Source organism: Gossypium hirsutum, chromosome A09 (genome assembly GCF_007990345.1).
Source record: "Gossypium hirsutum isolate 1008001.06 chromosome A09, Gossypium_hirsutum_v2.1, whole genome shotgun sequence".
Taxonomy (NCBI): domain Eukaryota; kingdom Viridiplantae; phylum Streptophyta; class Magnoliopsida; order Malvales; family Malvaceae; genus Gossypium; species Gossypium hirsutum.
Genome location: NC_053432.1, coordinates 48,601,810 through 48,622,199, shown reverse-complemented (window position 1 = coordinate 48,622,199; position 20,390 = coordinate 48,601,810). Strand labels below are relative to the sequence as shown.

The window sequence follows — 20,390 nt, the reverse complement described above, 5'->3', positions numbered from 1 at the left end:
CTTATTATTTGCATATGAACTTACTAAGCATTTATGCTTACTCCATTGTAGTTTTGGACAAGCCAGCTCAGGAGTCGGGATAGGTCGAAGGCTCAGTCACACTATCCGGAAGACTTTTGGTAATGGCTTGTAAATTTAAGTATGGCATGTATAGCAATATACTTTTTTTTGTAAATGATCTTATGGTATGGTGATGGAATGGTTGAGGAAATGCTTGATAATGATAAATTATGAAAATATTTAGTTTAGATTATATTTGATGTTAAGGAAAATTATTAAGATACTTAGTGCATAAAAACTCATAAAAGGGATGAAATTTGCCATAAACAGAATACTGCAGCAACACTGACGCGAGTTTAAAAATTTACTAAAAATCATAGAAATTGAACTTGGTGATGGAATAATATCAAATTGAAGCTTATTATGTCTAGTTTCACATGAAACAAATGAAAAGGTAAAGGAATTATATGTTACAAGATATTTGAATTTTAGTGAAACAGGGTCATAGCAGTTTCTGAATCCCCTGTTCCAATTTAGAAATTCACCATAAATTGTAAAGATATAATTAGGTAGTGTATTTTATATTCTCAGAATCCTTATTGAGTCTAGTTTCATTAGAAACAAACCTCATAGTCATATGATTTTTTACAGAGAGAAATGTGGTTCGTATAAATAGAGGTCAGACCAGTCAAGTCCTGAAACAGGGGTAACTTTAACTAATAAACTGTACTAATTGGCCCAACCAAAAATTCTAGAAAAAATTAGTAGATAGGTATATGAGTCTAGATTTAGGGAAAATTTACGGATCTTGATTTTGAGTTTCGTAACTCGAGATATGATTTTCTTGTGACTGTGATGCAAGTAGCTTAAAGCTGTGAATGTAGAAATAAATAATCCAAAGTTCTAAATATGTTAAATTAAGCTTAGTAACACCTCATACTCGACTCCGCGACGGTCTCGGGCGTGGGGGCTTACATTTAGTGGTATCAGAGCAGGTTTAGTCGTTCTCGACTACGTGTTGTATGTACGGATTTTGCTATACATGCCATATGTATGAATTGGATAGTGTGACGACTTCTGACCTTTTTAAATGATTTTTATATAGTAAATGGATCCCGATCCAGCTGTGGCAGATGAAGTAGAGAGTAATGCGCCAGCTCCGGCTGAAGGGGCAGCGCCGACTGAAACCCACCTCCTACTGTTGGTCAGGGAGGAGGAGAAAGGGATCGGGAAGCCTTTCTCCAAATGATGAGTGCATGGTACTCTGAGTTGTTCGTAGAACCCAAATGTACGACCTCCCCCACCTCCCCAATTCCTCAACCTGTACCCCCGATGCCTCAAGGTATGGATATGATAAAATTTCACAGAACCCCGTTGACAAATTCGTAAACAAGGGGCTGAAGAATTTAGAGCAAATATTGATGATGATGCAGAGAAAGCAGAGTTCTGGCTTGAAATTCTATCCGGGTATTTGATGAATTATCTTGTACACCTGAAGAATGTTTGAAATGTGCTACATCTTTGTTGAGAGATTCAGCCTATAATTGGTGGAAGACTTTGATTTCGGTGGTACCGAAAGAGAGGGTAACCTGGGAATTCTTTCAAGAAGAGTTTCGGAAGAAATATATTAGTGAAAGGTTTATTGATCAGAAATGTAAAGAGTTTCTTGAGCTGAAGCAAGGTAATATGACAGTCTAGAATATGAAAGAGAGTTTGTTGATTGAGTAAGTATGCCAGGGAATATGTTCCTACAGAAGCCAAGATGTGCCGACGATTTGAAGACAGGCTCAACGAAGACATTAAAGTATTTGTCGGGATCCTTGAACTAAAAGAAATGGAGTACTGGTTGATCGAGCTTGCAAGGCTGAAGAACTACTTAAAGAAAAGAAAAAGGTAGAGGCTGAGACTAGAAATTGGAAGAAAAGACCGATGAGTAGTTCATTTTCACAGCAACCTAGAAAGTCAAGGAATATGAATCCTCGTTCCCAAGCTTCAGCTGGACAATCATATGGGAATTATAAGAAGCAAAATGTGGGTCCTAAATCTCAGAATACTTCTGCAGCCAGTGTAGGGAACTCGAGATTTGTTAAACCCGAGTGCCAGCGATGTGGTAGAAATCATTTTGGTCCTGCAGAGCAAATGAATGTTTTCGATGTGGTTCTCCGGATCATTTTATTAGAGACTGCCCAGAGAGAGCTGAGAAAGAAAAATTTCAGAATGTAAAAGCTAGTGGTGCAGACTCGAGGGAAGGTATCCGAGAAAAGTTAGAAGTGAAACAAGCAGTAAGAATGTAGCCAGGGATGCACCGGTTAGACCTGAAGGAAGGGCTCCGGCTAGAACTTATGCTATTAAAGCGCGTGAAGATGCTTCCTCACCTGATGTGATTACGGTACATTTTCTCTCTATAATGTTAATGTTATTGCTTTGATTGATCCCGGTTCTGCTCATTCATATGTGTGCATGAAATTGGTGTCTAGTATGAATATACCTGTTGAGAACACAGAATTTATGATTAGAGTGTCGAATCCGTTAGGCAAATGTGTGACTGTTGATAAAGTATGTAAGAAATGTCCTTTAATGATTCGGGATCATTACTTTCCGGCCGACTTGATGTTGTTGCCGTTTGATGAGTTTGATGTTATTTTGGGTATGGATTGGTTGACATTGCATGATGCTAAAATAAATTGCAAAGAAAAGGTTATAGAATTAAAGTGTGAAAATGGTGAAACTCTGCGGGTTGAATCAGATAAATCAGAGGCATTGCCTAGTGTGATTTCTTCAATGTCGGCTCAAAGATATCTGAGAAAGGGTTATGAAGCTTATTTGGCGTATGTAATTAATACAAAAGAAGTTGAAAAGAAAGTTGAATCAGTGCCGGTTGTGTGTGAATTTGCGGACGTATTTCCAGAAGAATTGCCGGGTTTGCCTCCAGTCAGGGAAGTAGAATTTGGTATTGATTTGATACCAGGAACAGCTCCGATTTCGATTGCTCCGTATAGAATGGCACCAGCAGAGTTGAAGGAATTAAAGTCGCAGTTGCAAGAGTTGACTGATAAAGGTTTTGTGAGATCGATTTTTCACCTTGGGGTGCTCCCTGTTATTTGTGAAAAAGAAGGATGGTTCTATGAGGTTGTGTGTTGATTATCGGCAGTTAAACAAGGTGACAATCAAAAACAAGTATCCGTTGCCAAGAATTGATGATTTGTTTGATCAGCTAAAAGGAGCGACATGGTTTTCAAAGATTGACTTGAGATCTGGGTATTACCAACTGCGGGTAAAGGAGTCGGATGTGCCTAAAACTGCTTTTAGAACAAGGTACGGTCATTATGAATTTTTAGTTATGCCATTCGGGTTGACAAATGCTCCTGCTGTGTTTATGGATTTAATGAATCGCATATTTCGACCATACTTGGACAGATTTGTTGTGGTGTTTATAGATGATATTTTAATTTATTCAAAAGATGAGACAGAGCATGCTGAGCATTTGAGGATAGTTTTGCAAACTTTGAGAGATAAGCAGCTGTATGCTAAGTTTAGTAAAAGTGAATTTTGGCTCCGGGAAGTTGGATTTTTGGGTCATATTGTTTCAGGTGATGGTATACGGGTTGATCCTAGTAAAATTTCAGCCATTGTTGATTGGAAACCACCGAAAAACGTAACTGAAGTTAGAAGTTTCTTGGGGCTAGCTGGGTATTATCGGAGGTTTGTAAATGGATTTTCTATAATTGCTGCTCCTATGACTAGACTACTCCGAAAGGATGTTAAATTTGAATGGACGGAAGAATGTCAACAGAGTTTTGAAGAATTGAAAAAGTTATTAACTGAAGCACCAGTGTTGGTACAACCCGAATTAGGTAAAGAATTTGTGGTGTATAGTGATGCTTCTCTAAATGGTTTGGGGTGTGTACTCATGCAAGAAGGAAAAGTGGTGGCTTATGCTTCGAGGCAGTTAAAACCTCATGAGAGGAATTATCCTACTCACGATTTGGAGTTGGCTGCAGTGGTGTTTGCTTTGAAGATTTGGCGACATTATTTGTATGGTGAAAAGTGCCGAGTATATACCGATCACAAAAGTCTTAAATACTTGATGTCACAAAAAGACTTGAATTTGAGACAGCGAAGATGGTTGGAGTTATTGAAAGATTATGAGCTTGTTATTGATTATCATCCGGGAAAAGCGAATGTGGTTGCCGATGCTTTAAGTAGAAAGTTGTTGTTTGCTTTGAGAGTTATGAACACTCATTGAAAATGTTAGATGACGGTTCGATTCTAGCAGAGTTAAGAGCAAGACCGATGTTTTTACAAGAGATTTCTGAAACTCAGAAAAATGATCAAGATTTGCTAGCCAAAAGAAAACAGTGTGAAGCTGATACGGGATCAGATTTCAGAATTGGTTCTGATGGGTGCTTAATGTTTAAAGATCGGATTTGTGTACCGAAGAATGAGGAATTGATTCAAAAGATCCTACAGGAAGCACATAGTGGTTATTTCTCGATTCATCCGGGTAGTACGAAAATGTATAATGACTTGAAGAAAATGTATTGGTGGAATGGAATGAAAAGAGATATATCAGAGTTTGTGTCCAAATGCTTAATTTGTCAATAGGTGAAAGCTGAACACCAAGTACCTTCAGGATTACTCCAGCCTATTATGGTTCCTGAATGGAAATGGGATCGGATTACTATGGATTTTGTTTCAAGATTGCCATTGACTCCGGGAAAGAAAGATGCCATCTGGGTAATAGTTGACAGATTAACTAAGTCGGCTCATTTTATCCCGGTACGTACGGATTATTCTCTTAACAAGTTGGCTGAACTGTATATTAGAGAAATTGTTAGATTACACGGAATACCATTATGGATTATTTCAGATAGAGATCCAAGGTTTACCTCGCGGTTTTGGCAAAAGTTGCAAGACGCGTTAGGTACGATGTTAAATTTCAGTACTGCTTTTCATCCACAAACTGATGGACAATCAGAAAGAATAATTCAGATTCTTGAAGATATGCTTAGATGTTGTGTATTGGAATTTCAAGGAAGTTGGGAAAGATACTTACCGTTGGTGGAATTTGCTTACAATAATAGTTATCAGACGAGCTTGAAAATGGCACCTTATGAAGCATTATATGGTCGTAAGTGTCGAACGCCATTGTATTGGACTGAACTCAAGGAAAATCAGATTTATGGAGTTGATCTAATAAAAGAAACTGAAGAAAAGTGAAGATAATTCGAGATTGTTTGAAAGCTGCTTCAGATAGACAGAAATCTTATGCAGACCTAAAGCGAAAGGACATTGAATTTCAAGTTGGTGATAAAGTATTTTTAAAGGTGACTCCGTGGAAGAAAGTCCTTAGATTTGGACGGAAGGGCAAATTAAGTCCGCGTTTTGTTGGGCCGTATGAAGTAATTGAAAAGTTAGACCGGTAGCATATCGGCTAGCATTACCACCTGAATTAGAGAAGATTCATGATGTGTTCCACGTATCTATGTTACGTCGGTATCGTTCGGATCCTTCACATGTAGTTTCACCGACAGAAATTGAACTACAACCAGATATGACCTACGAAGAAGAACCGATTAAGATTTTAGCTCGAAAGGTCAAACAACTAAGGAATAAAAATGTTGCACTTGTGAAGGTGTTGTGGCAAAGGCATGGAGTAGAAGAAGCTACATGGGAATCCGAAGAAACTATGAGAAATCAATACCCACATCTGTTTACCGGTAAGATTTTCGAGGACGAAAATCCTTAAAGGGGGGAGAGTTGTAATATCCCGAATTAGGGCCTAATCAGAATAGTGGTTTCGTGACCATAAATCGAGATAGAAATAATTATTTTATAATTATTTTTAGGTTTATGATATGATTGCATGATTGTGTGAAAATTTCGTGATGAAATTCTATGCCTAAAGTGCTTAAATTGAAAGTAGGGACTAAATCGAATAAGTTGCAAAACTTGCATTCTAGAAGTTTTTAGTATGAAATTGTTTTGGAATATTAATGAGGAGGTCTTAAATAGCAATTTGACCAATTTTAAGTTCATGGACAAAATTAGGACATGGAAGGAATTTTTGGAAAGTTTAGTAGTAAGGGTATTTTGGTCATTTAGTTATTAAAATGAATTAAAAACAAAATTAAAAGCCAATTTTTGTCCATCTTCTTCATTAGGCCGAAATTTCAAGGGTTCTCCATAGCTAGGGTTTGTTTCAAGCTTCCAAGCTCCATAGTAAGTGATTCCAAGCCCCGTTTTTAATGATTTTTACAATTTTGAGATCCCGGTAACTCGATAAAGCTTATGTTAGCAATAATTTAACATAGGGTTTATATTTGGAAAAATACCCATAGGTGAAATTTGTGTATTTTGACGTTTTATGATAGAATATGAAGTTTTAAATTATGTTAGACAACTTGTACTACTCGATTTTAAGCAAAAACGAGTAAAAGGGCTTAATCGGTAAAAATACCTAATAGTCACAAGTACACGTTAGAGTGAGAATTTGATGTTGCCATAGAAGAGAAAAGTGATCAGCATGTTGTAAAACATAAGAATAAGGAATAAATTTTAATCCCGAGCCTAGGGGCAAAAATGTAAATATGCAAAAGTTTAGGGGTAAAATTGTAATTTTTCCAAAATTTGAGTTAAGGATTAATTTGATAATGTGAGTATTAAATAAGCTAAATGTGTTATTTTAGATCAAGAAAGACGTGGAATTGACCTCAATCGAGGAAAAGAAAAGATTGTGGACTAAATTGCAAAATCTTTGTATTTTGGTACCAAGGTAAGTTCATGTGTAAATAATGTATCATAATGGTTATTTTTAAGTTATTGATGTTAATTATATGTTATGCTGAATTTTATTATGAAATGTATGCTTTGTGGTTAATTTCAAATAATATGTAAATTATGTGAACTACTTGTTAAATATAATTGTTACCGAGTATTGATTTCGGCATTCTACGGAAGACGGCAAGGATAAGTGTTCGAGGAAAAATCCCGTTTGAACCTTAGGAATAGATTAGGATACAAGTGACATGTCACTAGGATGATTGAGCATCCGAACTCGTTGAGTTGAGTCCGAGTTCACTTATGGATGCGAATGTCCGAACTCGTTGAGTTGAGTCCGAGTTCGTGAGATGTAACTAGGCATCCGAACTCGTTGAGTTGAGTCTGAGTTCACTTATGGATGCGAACGCCTGAGCTCGTTGAGTTGAGTCCGAGTTCGCTTATGGGCGGGTTACATGATTGCTTGATTGCATATATGGCACTTATGTGCAAGTTATCCATGTATCCGAATTATATTCCGATGTGTTCAACGGGTAAAGTTCTACTCAATGGAGGAATATTCGAGATCTAAAGAGAAGTATTGGTGAGTGATGTGAAATGGTTATTTTGGACAGGTATGTATTTAACCCTCGGGTTGAGTATTGATACAACCACGATAAGGTAATAAGATGATGAAAAATGATTAAAAATGTGATATGTGTTTTAGTGATACATGCTAATGTTGATTGGTATGACTGTTTGTTATGTTACTTATTATTTGCATATGAACTTACTAGGCATTTATGCTTACTCATTGTAGTTTTGGACAAGCCAGCTCAGGAGTCGGGATAGGTCGAAGGCTCAGTCACACTATCCGGAAGACTTTTGGTAATGGCTTGTAAATTTAAGTATGGCATGTATAGCAATATACTTTTTTTTTGTGTAAATGATCTTATGGTATGGTGATGGAATGGTTGAGGAAATGCTTGATAATGATAAATTATGAAAATATTTAGTTTAGATTATATTTGATGTTAAGGAAAATTATTAAGATACTTAGTGCATAAAAACTCATAAAGGGATGAAATTTGCCATAAACAGAATACTGCAGCAACACTTAAGCGAGTTTAAAAATTTACTAAAAATCATAGAAATTGAACTTGGTGATGGAATACATATCAAATTTAAGCTTATTATGTCTAGTTTCACATGAAACAAATGAAACAGGTAAAGGAATTATATGTTACAAGATATTTGAATTTTAGTGAAACAGGGTCATAGCAGTTTCTGAATCCCCTGTTCCAACTTTAGAAATTCACCATAAATTGTAAAGATATAATTAGGTAGTGTATTTTATATTCTAAGAATCCTTATTGAGTCTAGTTTCATTAGAAACAAACCTCATAGTCATATGGATTTTTTACAGAGAGAAATGTGGTTCGTAGTAAACAGAGGTCAGACCAGTCAAGTCCTGAAACAGGGGTAACTTTAACTAATAAACTGTACTAATTGGCCCAACCAAAAATTCTAGAAAAAAATTAGTAGATAGGTATATGAGTCTAGATTTAGGGAAATTTACGGATCTTGATTTTGAGTTTCGTAACTCGAGATATGATTTTCTTGTGACTGTGATGCAAGTAGCTTAAAAGCTGTGAATGTAGAAATAAATAATCCAAAGTTCTAAATATGTTAAATTAAGCTTAGTAACACCTCATACTCGACTCCGGCGACGGTCTCGGGCGTGGGGGCGTTACAGTAAGCATTATTGCTTAGTAAGTAGATATGTAAATGATAAGTAATCTATTAACATGCTTTTATAAATCTTCACAATATGTTCTCAACATAATACAATCATAATTGCACATAGTTCCACTATTTATTCATGTTCATCTCAAGATATCTACTCAAGTCACAGTCACTAAATTATTTATATCTTGATCTACGAATCTCCAAATTAAGATCCGCTAATTTTATCTAAAACTAGGCTCACATATATTCTTACCATAAAATTTCCAGAATTTTTGGTTTAGCCAATAAGTACATTTTATTCTTTAAAGTCACCCATGTTTGGCTATCTAATAGTTTTGACCCCTCTGCACTAAAAATTAATTTTCTCTTCATATAAAATTTCAATAATGTTTCTATTTATTTTTTTTTATAAAAATAGACTCATTAAGTATTTTAAGAATACAAATTATAACCCATAATTATTTTTTTACAATTTTTAATGATTTTCCAAAATCAGAACAGGGGATTCCAAAATCATTCTAGCTCTATCTCACAAAAATTCAAATATCTCATAATATGAAATTCTTTTCCTTACAAAGTTTCCTTTATATGAAACTAGACTCAATAATATTTTATTTCATATCTTATTCAACTTCTAATTTGATTTCCACCATTTTTTGTGATTTTTCAAAGTCACACAACTGCTGCTGTCCAAAACTATTTAATTATTAAATTTCACTCTTTCATGTTTTCTTTATAGTAACTTTCATTGTAACACCTACTCCATATCAATCTTACCAAAGTTCGATCACATATCAAGCACGTTGCTCATAAGTTTACACACACAAACTTGCACTTATTCACCACATAGTCATATTCAATTACACCTAGTCATTTCCCGTTGAACACATCAGAATAATAACGGGTGCCCGGTGGCCTGCACATAGTACCACCCTTGTAGTCAAACCTACCTTCTTCACAAAGTGGCCTTCACATAGTACCACACTTGTGAATAAAGCTATCTTTTACACATATTGGCATGCACTTAGTACCACACATGTGATTGAAGCTATCGGGTACGCATAATAGCCTCCACTTAGTACTACACATGCGACCTAACCATCTGGTACACGTAGTAGCCTGCACTTAGTACTACACACGTGACCTAAAGCTATTTTAAACACATAGTATCCTGCACATAGTACTATACATGTGTTCTCACAACAGATCATTCATATCTTTTCTATTTCGAAGGTCCAACCGGGAAATTCCTCATTTTTCAACATTTTACCAATTCATCCATAATCAAATTTCAATTCATAATTTACATCAAGTGATCATTCAATATGCAACCACCTCTCATATAATAACAAAATATTATAACATACGTAAAAACGATATATTATTTACATACAAACTTACCGGGTAGCACAATCGGTGAAAATGACTTATTCGTTATATTCTTTGTTTTCCTCCTGTTCTAAATTCGAATCTCATTTTCCTTGATCTATAACAAAAAAATTAACTCATTTATTCATCCTGCTACTCAAATTAGCCTAAATTCACATTGTGGAAAAATTTATATTTTTGCCCCTACACTTTATCATATTTACACTTTTGCCCTTAAGCTTGTAAAATGATTTTTATTCAATTTCCTTGTATTTTAAGCCTAGCCGACCATTTTCATAACTATAGAAGTTCACAATTTCCATTTATTCACACACTTAAACACATTTTACAACTTTTTACAAACTAGTCCTTTTTGACAATTTCACCGAAAATAACTTAGTAAAAGTAGTTTATTACACACCGAGCATTCATATTCTACCATTGAAAATAAAAGAATATGCATGTCATCCATGGGTAAATTTTTAAACACAAACCCTAGCTCAAAATAATGGTGGAAATAGCTAAACCGAGTTACGAGGATCTAAAAAATGTAAAGAACATTAAAAACGGGGCTAGAATGGACTTACAATTGAGCTTAGAAGCTCGAAAAACCCTAGCCATGGTTTCCCCTTGTGAAATTCGACCATAGCTTGAAGATGGACACAATTTTGCTTTGGTTTTGGCTTTTTAATTCTTTTAATTACTAAATGACCAAAATACCCTTATCTTAAAAATATTCTATTTCACCTATTTCATGCCCATTTTTGTCCAAAAAATTATCCAATGGTATAATTACCATTTAAGGACCTCCAATTTAAAATTTCGTAACAATTGGACACCTCTAGAATGTAGAACTCAACTTTTGCACTTTTTACAATTTAGTCCTTTTAACTAAATTGAGTTGTCAAACGTTAAAATTTTCAAACAAAATTTTCATAAAATCATTTTGTGAAATCGTAAACCATAAAAATATAATAAAAATAAATTTTCTTATGTCAAAATTGTGGTCCCAAAACCACTGTTCTGACTAGGCCCAAAATCGGGTTGTTACATAAGGTATGGATTTTGTTCTGTTTTTGATAATTTCTACGTTTTTTGTGATCGTTGCTTAGTATACTATCAAGCCCATGTCTCAATTTTGATTTTCTTGATGATTTTGAGTTATGCCATTGATGAAATCATGAGCTTTATGAAGTTTGATGTTAGTAAATTAAATATAAGTGTTAGATTACTAAATTTTGTCTTTGAATTTTTGATGAATTTGAGTAATTTGGGTTAAATTGTGAAATTTGTAAATTAAGGGACTAAAATGTGAAATAAATGAAATATGTGGGCTTGTATGAGTGCGATGAATATTCGACTAAGCATAAGTATATGCAAATTTTTTGTATTTTGTGATTTTTGTAATTAGGGACTAAATTGTCAAAATATGAAAACATGAGGGCTAATTTGTAAAATTCCATAAATATGTGTTTTTGGATTGATTTGACTAATTTGGTAAATAAGAATTAAAGAAAACGAAATTAGATAGGGGAAAGTCAAAAGTTGTTGAGTAGCCGATTCCGTCTATCCGAATCCATACGAGGTAAGTCTGTATACAAATAAATGTGTTTGTAATGGTTTACTTATGTTTAAATGCTATTGAACAATGATGAATGGCTTATTGAATTGAATATGAGATATCCGAGAAAGTATCGACAAAGTTTCGATGTCCGAAAAGCCCCGTACGAACTTTAGGAATAGTTAGGATACATATGTCATGACATAGGATCCGATATGTGTTTTCGTGTAAGACCACGTTAGGGACGTTTGTATCGACTTATGATTTACGTGTAAGACCGTGTTTGGGACGTTGGCATCATATTTGATTTCATGTAAGACCCCGTCTAGGACAGTGGCATCGATATTTGATTACATGTAAGACCACGTCTGGGACGTTGGCATTGTACGAGCTTTTCGAGTTATCTGCGTGTCCTTATGATTCAGAACGGTTTAACGGGCATTCCGAGAAACGAATGATTATATGATATGTGTATCCGTTTCAGGTACGTTTGAAATGTATACTATGTTTGAGAATAAAAGGTAAGTATATGTATAAGTGATAATATGTGATATAAGAATGAGAACGTATGCAATATGTGCAAATGAATTGAGTATATGAGAAATGTCTATGAATTATGTGGTTTGTGGTAGTATTTGACAATGGAGTATATGTAATTAGATGATGCTTATATGCTTTATTTGATAAGTTTATTTGTATATGGCTTACTAAGCTTTTGAAAGCTTACTTTATGTGTGTTTGCATTGTTTTATAGATATCGTAGCTATTGGGAGCTCGGGAATTTATTGAGGATCGTCACCACACTATCGAATCTTATTTTGGTACCTTTTGACATTGTGAATATAAAACTATGGCATGTATAGGCTAAAAGTATTTGGATATGTTTTGTAATGTGTATATCTAGCCATGTGATTTGGCTTGGTTTTCGTAATGAATATGAATGAGTTTTGGTATGAATTATGTGGTGTAATTATGCTATTATGATATGTTCTTGAATGGCCAAGAGTATAGGTCATTTTGGGTAAGTTTTTGGTAAGTGTTTATTTTGGATTTTTGGTAAGTTTTGGCATGAGATTGAATGAAGTAAAATGAGATTATGAAACAAATGTTTAGATATGATTTTGTCTTATGTTTTGGCATAATTTGGTATGGTTATTAAGCATGAAATTGGTTGATAATGTTATGGCTTAATTGGTGTATGTATTAGTTGTGAAATGGTTGAACATTTGGTATGCAATTGATGTTTATTTGTTGCTTGTAGGGAGGACCCTTAATGGGTGGCATTTTGGCCTTGTAAATGGCCTATTTTTGCCCACACGGGTAGGGATACGGGCGTGTGTCTCAACTGTGTTGCTCAAGGGCCATTTTGAAATGAGCCTGAGTAGACCACACGGTCGCACACACGGGTGTGTGCTAGGCTGTGTGGCCAAGTCAGTTTCGAGCACGGGTTAGACACACGGGCGTGTGACTGGCCGTGTGACCAAAGTCAATAGCCTCCCTAATTTTTACACAGCCTGGCACACATGCGTGTCTTGTGGCCATGTGGACAAGTCAGTATGTATGCCCTAATTTGACACGGTCTAGACACACGGGTGTGTCTAATGTCATGTCAGGCACATGGCCTATTCACACGGGCGTGTGACCTCTGTAACTTAGGAAATTTATTTAAGTTTCAAAAAATTTTGTATAAGTTTAGTTTAGTCCCGACCCCTTTCTAATGCATGTTTAAGGTCTCGATGACCTATATAAGAGACTCTTTTGTGATGTATAATTATGATTTTGGATGAAGTATATGCATTGTTCGTAAAATGTTCTGATTTGTCTGGTAATGGCTTTAACCCTAATTCGACGACGGATATGGGTTAGGGGTGTTACATTTCAACCATCTCAAATTATACTATAACTTGACCTATTTCATGACAATATAAACTTACCATTTGTACGATTTCACTCATGCATCAAAAGCACATAATTGACACAAATTAGCCATTACTGAAATGGTACCAAACAACAACATATATACATACCAAAATCAACATCTAAGGATTCAACTAAACATTAAGCATAAGCCCATCTATACATGCCATTATAACCTTGGCCAAAACATCAAAAACTACCATTATAATCACTGGATAGTGTGATAGATCTCCGACGAGCTTCCAAATTGATCGAGCTTCCAATTATTTATAAAACATGGGAAAGACAACTACGTAAGCATATAATGCTTAGTAAGTTCATAAAACATGAACATAACTTACCATTTCAATGCATAAACCTGATACAATCCAACCATAAGCTTAGTACAAGCCTAAGTATCATCAACAACACATGTTAGTGCATCAACTCATAATTCACTTGAATTAACATAAGATAGGTAATTATACATGAACAACATTGCTTGAAATCATCAATTTCATGTACATAAACATGCTTTCATTGAAAATTTCTTTTTCATTCCTTTCCATAGATTCATGACATAAGTCATTTAAATACTTATTGCTCATTTCACTTTCATGCCCATTGAACCATTCAGAATAACATCGGATACGCGGCAAAGCTTATTCGAAGTGTGCTAAACATATAGTTGTAACCTTTCTTTTTCCTTTTCCTTTACATTGTTTCTCACTCCAGCTGTGAAATGGGCCTGCTCACACAAGCTGGCAATTGGAATGTAAGCTACACAATATTGTTCACACAAGCTGTAGAGTATCCGCAACAAATGCAGGATCTCAGCCATCGATAAGACATTCAAAACCAGCACTCGAAACATGGTAACCCTAATAACATGTCATTTGTATCCTATATATTCTTGAGGTTCAAATGGGGCTCGATAATCATCGTAACATCGTTGGATTTCCACCATTTATTTACATGATATATAGCACAATGACATATGGATCAAAATAACATTAAATCATTATTTAAACATACAAACTTACCTCGATAACAAAGACGGAGAAACGAGATCAAATCGAGGCTTTTGCTTTTCCTTGATCTAAATCTGTTCAAGGTCTATCTTGATCTAAATAGATAAGTTCAATTTATTTAATAATTTTATAATTCAATTCAGTCCATAATTTGTATTTTTGCAAAATTTCAAATTTAACCCTAATATTTTAACTTATTTATAATTTAGTCTTTAAGCTCGTAAGTTGAAATTTAAGCAATTTCATCTACATTTCATGCTAGCCGAGTACGCTAGGGACCTCTACTAAATCATACAAAGCATTTCACAAATTTACCATGGTATTTTACTACTTTTACAAGTAAGTCCCTAAATGACAATTTCATAAAAAAAATCTCTTTACAAAATTTGTTTATTTAACAACAAAGATTCATATTCTTCCATTAAACTTAAAAAGTCATGCAAGAAAATTCATGGAAAAACCCTAAACCTTTAACATTTTTTCAAATTAGCCTTTAGGCTAGCTAGATTAAGCTAAAATGATTCTGAAAACATAAAAATTATTAAAAATGAAATCAAAATACATACCGTGCAAGAAAAAATGGCTTGAATGAACCCTAGCTATACTCCCTTTGAAGAATCAGTTGAAGAAGAAACATATTGAAGAAGATGATACCTTTTACTTATTTAATTTTATCTTTATTTACCTATTTACATTTTTAACCTTTAAAAATATTCATAATTTCAACAAAACCAATCCATGAACATCCAATAACTATATAAATGGTCTATTTACAATCTAAGTCCGCTTACATTGAAGTTTCATAGCTATTTGATACCTTTAGTTACTAGAACTCTACTTTTGCACCTTTTACGATTTAGTCCTTTTCACTTAATTAAGCATGTAAACATCAAAATTTCTTAACAAAATATTTATACGACTCTAATAACATACCTTAGGTATTAAAATAATAATTTACTAGTCAGATTTATGGTCCCAAAACCACTGTTCCGATTTCACTAAAAACAAGTTGTTACATGTTAAATATGAGTTTAGGAATTTTTTTTATTTCAATTCATGAGTAGCTAATTCATTTAAGGAGTTTGAAAAATGGATGTACGAGTAATTAGTGGATGAACGAGGGTTGGAATCCGGGTTAGTCGCTTTAAATTATGTGTGATTAAACACTAGGGAGTGAAGCCCTTAGGAAGTAATTTAGGATAAATGAGATCGAAAGATAAGTTTACCAAGTACCTCATTATTTATTCCGATCAAGAAATTGAGGTTGAGAGGTAAGCGTTTATTGGTCGATTAGTTAATTAGTTAGATGTTGAGATGTAATAACTAGTTAATTAATAGCTAACTCAATAAAACTAGAGTTTTGAAGTTAATTAGGACCACTGAAGTGAGTTAAGCTCCTGCCTATTTTTATTGGATTATTTTCGATTGGTAATTGGTTGATTTTTAGTTTAATTAATTTTTAGGTTAATTAGATTAATTGATATTTATTTGATTCTTTGTAATATAATTTTAAATTGATACTATATAGACTTATTAGTGTAGAGGATTAATTTTGATTTAATTCAACCTGACTTGGTACGATCCTCAGAATACTTTCCATAGCATTTCACTATAACACATATTATATTACAATTTGACTCATATACTTGCAAACACAACTGTTTAATTAATCATCTATTTTGTTGCAGTATTTCCAATCTAGACGTTCGCACATCTAGCTGCAGTCAAACCATCCACTTTCTCCTATTGAGAAATGGTCCAATTGCTATATAGGACCCTTGGCAAATTGCTATTTTAATCCTCAAGTTTTTTGGCAATTAAAAATCTATAGCTTTTGGAACTTTACAATTTAGTCCCTATGCCTAAATTAACTATTTAATTGACAAAATTGATGAGTCAAACATCGATATATTTTTATATTAACCCCATAAATATTCATATTTAATATTTATGAACTTGGTTCATGAAAATGGGGTTCCAAAACCACATTTTTCGATACCATTGAAAAGTATACCATTACAACTTAGGTGTAAATTTTTTATTTAAATTTCTTTGAACCCTAATTTGGTTGTTTTGAACTAGATTTGGCATGTCTAATTTGCTAGTATTGTCTTGGTTTAGCGACAAGCAATAGTGTTTGGAGCATGATTGCATGACTGACTTTGCAACTTATTTTTCTACATTTTTAGGCTTAAATCTTGAGATAGGAAGAAGATTTTGGTTGATTCATGCATTTCTTGACATATGTCAGGGAGATATAGCATGTATGTCTTGAGACAAAGAGAGTAAAGTCTCAAGAGATGGCCCTGTGTCTTAAGACATTCGAAATCTGTAGTTAAAATTAGTTTTACAAGTTGCAAGTCTCAATACATGAAATTTATGTCTCAACATAACAAATCATGTATTTATTCATTGGATCAGGTATAAGGACCTAACTACTAAATTTTGTATTTTGGGCTCCCAAATGTCGTCTTAAGGCTCTTTTGAACTCAGTTTTCATTTCTAATGAAAATAATGGCCTGTAATTAGTATTGTCATGTTATGGTCCGTGCTTTTACATGTTTTGAGCGGAAATTAGCTAAGGTATTACGGTAGAAGTATGTAAAGGTTCGTTTTTATACAAAATCGAAAACTCAGGATTTTGTATGTTGAACTTGCATGTACCGCCATTTCAAGCATTTTGAATAGTCCACTTTAATATGAATGATCCTTGGTACTCTTTAGCTATAATTTTATCTAGATAATCAAATGTCTACAATTAAATTAATAAATAACAAAAACTTACATTATTGTTGTCATATATAATGTAGTTTTATAACATATTTCATATTAGATAAATGAAAATTAATGAATACTAATTTAATAATGTAATCTTGTTGTTAAAAATAAGTATAATATATTTTATAACTATTCAAAATTACAAAATATATTCCTTTAGTTTTTTATACTAAATATCATCTGAGTAAATAAACAAAAAAAAAATTAGGAGAACAACTTACAAAAGTGGAAAGTAAATTTATTTCCTTCGACATTTGTTTATATATATTTTTTTACTAATAGAAATATAGTCATATCTATAAGGTCATGCAATATGCTAAAGGGCCGTAAACTGCACTTGCTTTGTTTTAACATATAAGTTGAAATTTTTATTATTTATTTATTTTTCTAGGTGTAAATCCAAGATGTTTTCAAGTCACAATTGATCCGAAGCATTTAAATTTTTTTTTTCAATAAGTGTATTTTTGAAAATTTAAATTTGTATTCTCATAATGATAAATGGTTAAAACTCAAGGAAATGAATAAAAAAACAATCAGGTTAAATATTTCCTAAAATGGATTCTTAAATTACTTGAGTGAACGGTGTTACTATTTTTACTCCCTCACTTTAAGTTTGGCCTCATTTTAGTTTCTATTTAATTTAGTGTTTTCTCTGTATATATATCCAAAATACTAGAACAATATTTATGGTTCCTTCACTTTTAATTTAGCTATTAGATAGTGATGGGTATTTTTGCTCGCTCGTTTGTGGTCATATTCTCATGTATTCTACTTTTGAATGGTTTTATAGTTGCTGATCATCATGTTATAGAAGGTGACAAGCATTTGCTTCATGGTTCAATTTTAAACAAGGACCAGGAAGATGGTCAAGAACATGAAGTACATAGAAGGTCTTTAACACTTGGTCTTCTTGGTCTTGCTGCTCTTGGTGGATTAAGAGCTAGACATAATGGTGGTGGTGGTGGTGGTGGAGCAATTGCACATGCTGCTGCTGATAGAGCAGCTGCTGTCCGTTCTGCTTTTCATAAAGCAGCTTCACAAGCTGCTGCTGATGGAACAGCTGCTGCCCAATCTGGTTTTCGTAAAGCAGCTTCACAAGTTGCTTCTGATGTAGCTGCTCGAGTTACTGGAGGCTTAAAAGGTGGCATTGGTGGAGGTAGTTTAAGAGGTGGAGGAGGAGGCAGTTTAATAGGTGGAGGTGGAAGTAGTTTTAGAGGTGGAGGTGGAGGTGGAAGCAGTTTTGGAGGTAGTGCTACCGGTTCCGTTGGTGGACGTGGTGCTACCGTTGGTGGAGGTGGAAGCAGTATTGGAGGTAGTGCTACCGGTTCCCTTGGTGGACGTGGTGCTGCTGTTGGTGGAGGTGGAGGTAGTGTTGGAGGTAGTGCTGGCGGTAGTTTAAAGGGTGGAGGTGGAGGTAGTGTTGGAAGTGGTTTAAGGGGTGGAGGTGGATATGGAGGTAATATTGGTGGAGTAAGTTTCGGAGGTAGTAAGGTTTTTGGAGGAGGAGGTGGAGCTTAGGTTATGTTTTCGGCAACCATGATGATGGGGACACTATTGCACGATGCTCACAAATAAATCTGAACTACTAAACTATGGCTGGACATCTTTATAGATATTTATCATTCTTTTATTTGATCAATCGTCAATTTATATATTCTGTTAGATTATATATACTAAGATTTATGTAGTTAACCCTAATTACATTTTCTATGGGAACCTTGTAAAGTTTATGATCCTTATATTGCATAATCTAGATATCATTATTTATTAAAAAGATTGTTTTTTTTGTATTATATATACTTCATTTGTTCTTTAAAAGAAAGTTTTAAGGTAAATTATACTTTAAAAAAAATTCAAATTATAGAGATAATATTATTGAAACAGACAATCGTAAACTACTAACATGAATTGTAAAACTAACATGAATTGTAAAATTAATACCATATCAAAATAAAAGTTAAATATTTAAAATTAGTTTCTAAGAAACTCTCCATCGGGATAGTAGAATTTTAGAAAACTTCTTCACCTCAAAAGCATTTTAAAAAAATATATCTTATCGAGACTCTATCATGAGATAATTTTAGTGTTTTATATAATGAAAAATAAAGGATTTTAATTCTTGATTTGAAGTAAAATAATATCATCAAGTGAGTTAAAAGAGATTGATATTGAAATTTGCAATTAAATACCCCGTCATAACTAAGGAATTTTGAAAGTTTTTCTCAGTAATTTTTATACTTATGATAATAAGTCATTTGGAAACTTCATCATATATAGGAAATGTGTCACACTCGATTCCCTTTTTAAAGTCTTGAAATTTAGGAATAATTAAGGAGTTAAATTGAAAGAATCCATAAAATGATGGCCTCTATTGAGAATTTAGGAAAATTTAGTGACTAAATTGGACATGGTTGAGATCCGATTTTGGTTCGATTGGATTAAAATCAATTAGTTTGTTAGTGGGAGGCAAAATGATTGTCAATGGACGGTTTTTATACGGTTGAAGATCGTACATGAGGGGTTATAAATAGCTGAGAAGTGAATTCTCAGGTGGATTCCTCTAAATTATGTTTCATTCTTGACCGCCTCCAGACGTATTAACGTCTAGAGTGTAAATCCTGCAACCAAATATTATTGTTAGGCAGTTTTCGCAAGTATACGGGTTAGGTTGTAATATAGAATTATACAACGCAGTATTGGAGTACTTCGAGCATCGTACCCAATAGAGACAAGACTAAACTGATTCTAGCCACTATGTTAGCAGATCTAATTAATAATTTAATTAAAATATATTACCATAATTCCTAAGGTGATGACAAATCATGTTTTATAAAAATAATTAAAATGCATGAAAAGAAAGACGAGGAAATAATTTGTAGGTTTTATCAATTCTAAGGACGGAAGACTAACTTGCTTTAGTGGTCATAACTACTATGTCGGGTTTTACCCAATCAACTAGTCATTAACCTAGCAGGATCTCTCAATCTTCCACTAAACTAATGAGTTGGCAAGAACTACTTATCTCTCGACCTCATAGTCTAGACCAGATTGGGATAAGGTGTTCACGAATAAGCAACATCAATTTGGGTTATTCCTACCTAGATGACTTCTTAGGATGTAACACCCCATACCCAGTCCGGTCACCAAACCTGAGTTACGAGATGCTACGAACAAGCCAGAATAAACTTACTCAATTTAACCATCAACTATTCATAATTATACAAGTCTGTCGTGCTTTAAACTACTAT

The 20,390-nt window shown here is 33.9% G+C and overlaps 1 protein-coding gene across 1 annotated transcript; it reads left to right on the top strand.

The window, feature by feature from the left end:
* The first annotated feature begins 17,865 nt into the window (after window positions 1-17,865).
* On the top strand, window positions 17,866-18,660 carry LOC107917168 (glycine-rich protein 23-like). Its single transcript, XM_016846545.1, has one exon. The coding sequence runs from the start codon at window positions 17,866-17,868 to the stop codon at window positions 18,658-18,660; it is 795 nt and encodes a 264-aa protein (XP_016702034.1).
* The last annotated feature ends 1,730 nt before the right edge of the window (window positions 18,661-20,390 follow it).

Excerpts from the sequence above, each read along its gene's own strand:
- LOC107917168 (XM_016846545.1), top strand. The coding sequence starts at position 17,866 with ATGGGTATTTTTGCTCGCTCGTTTGTGGTCATATTCTCATGTATTCTA.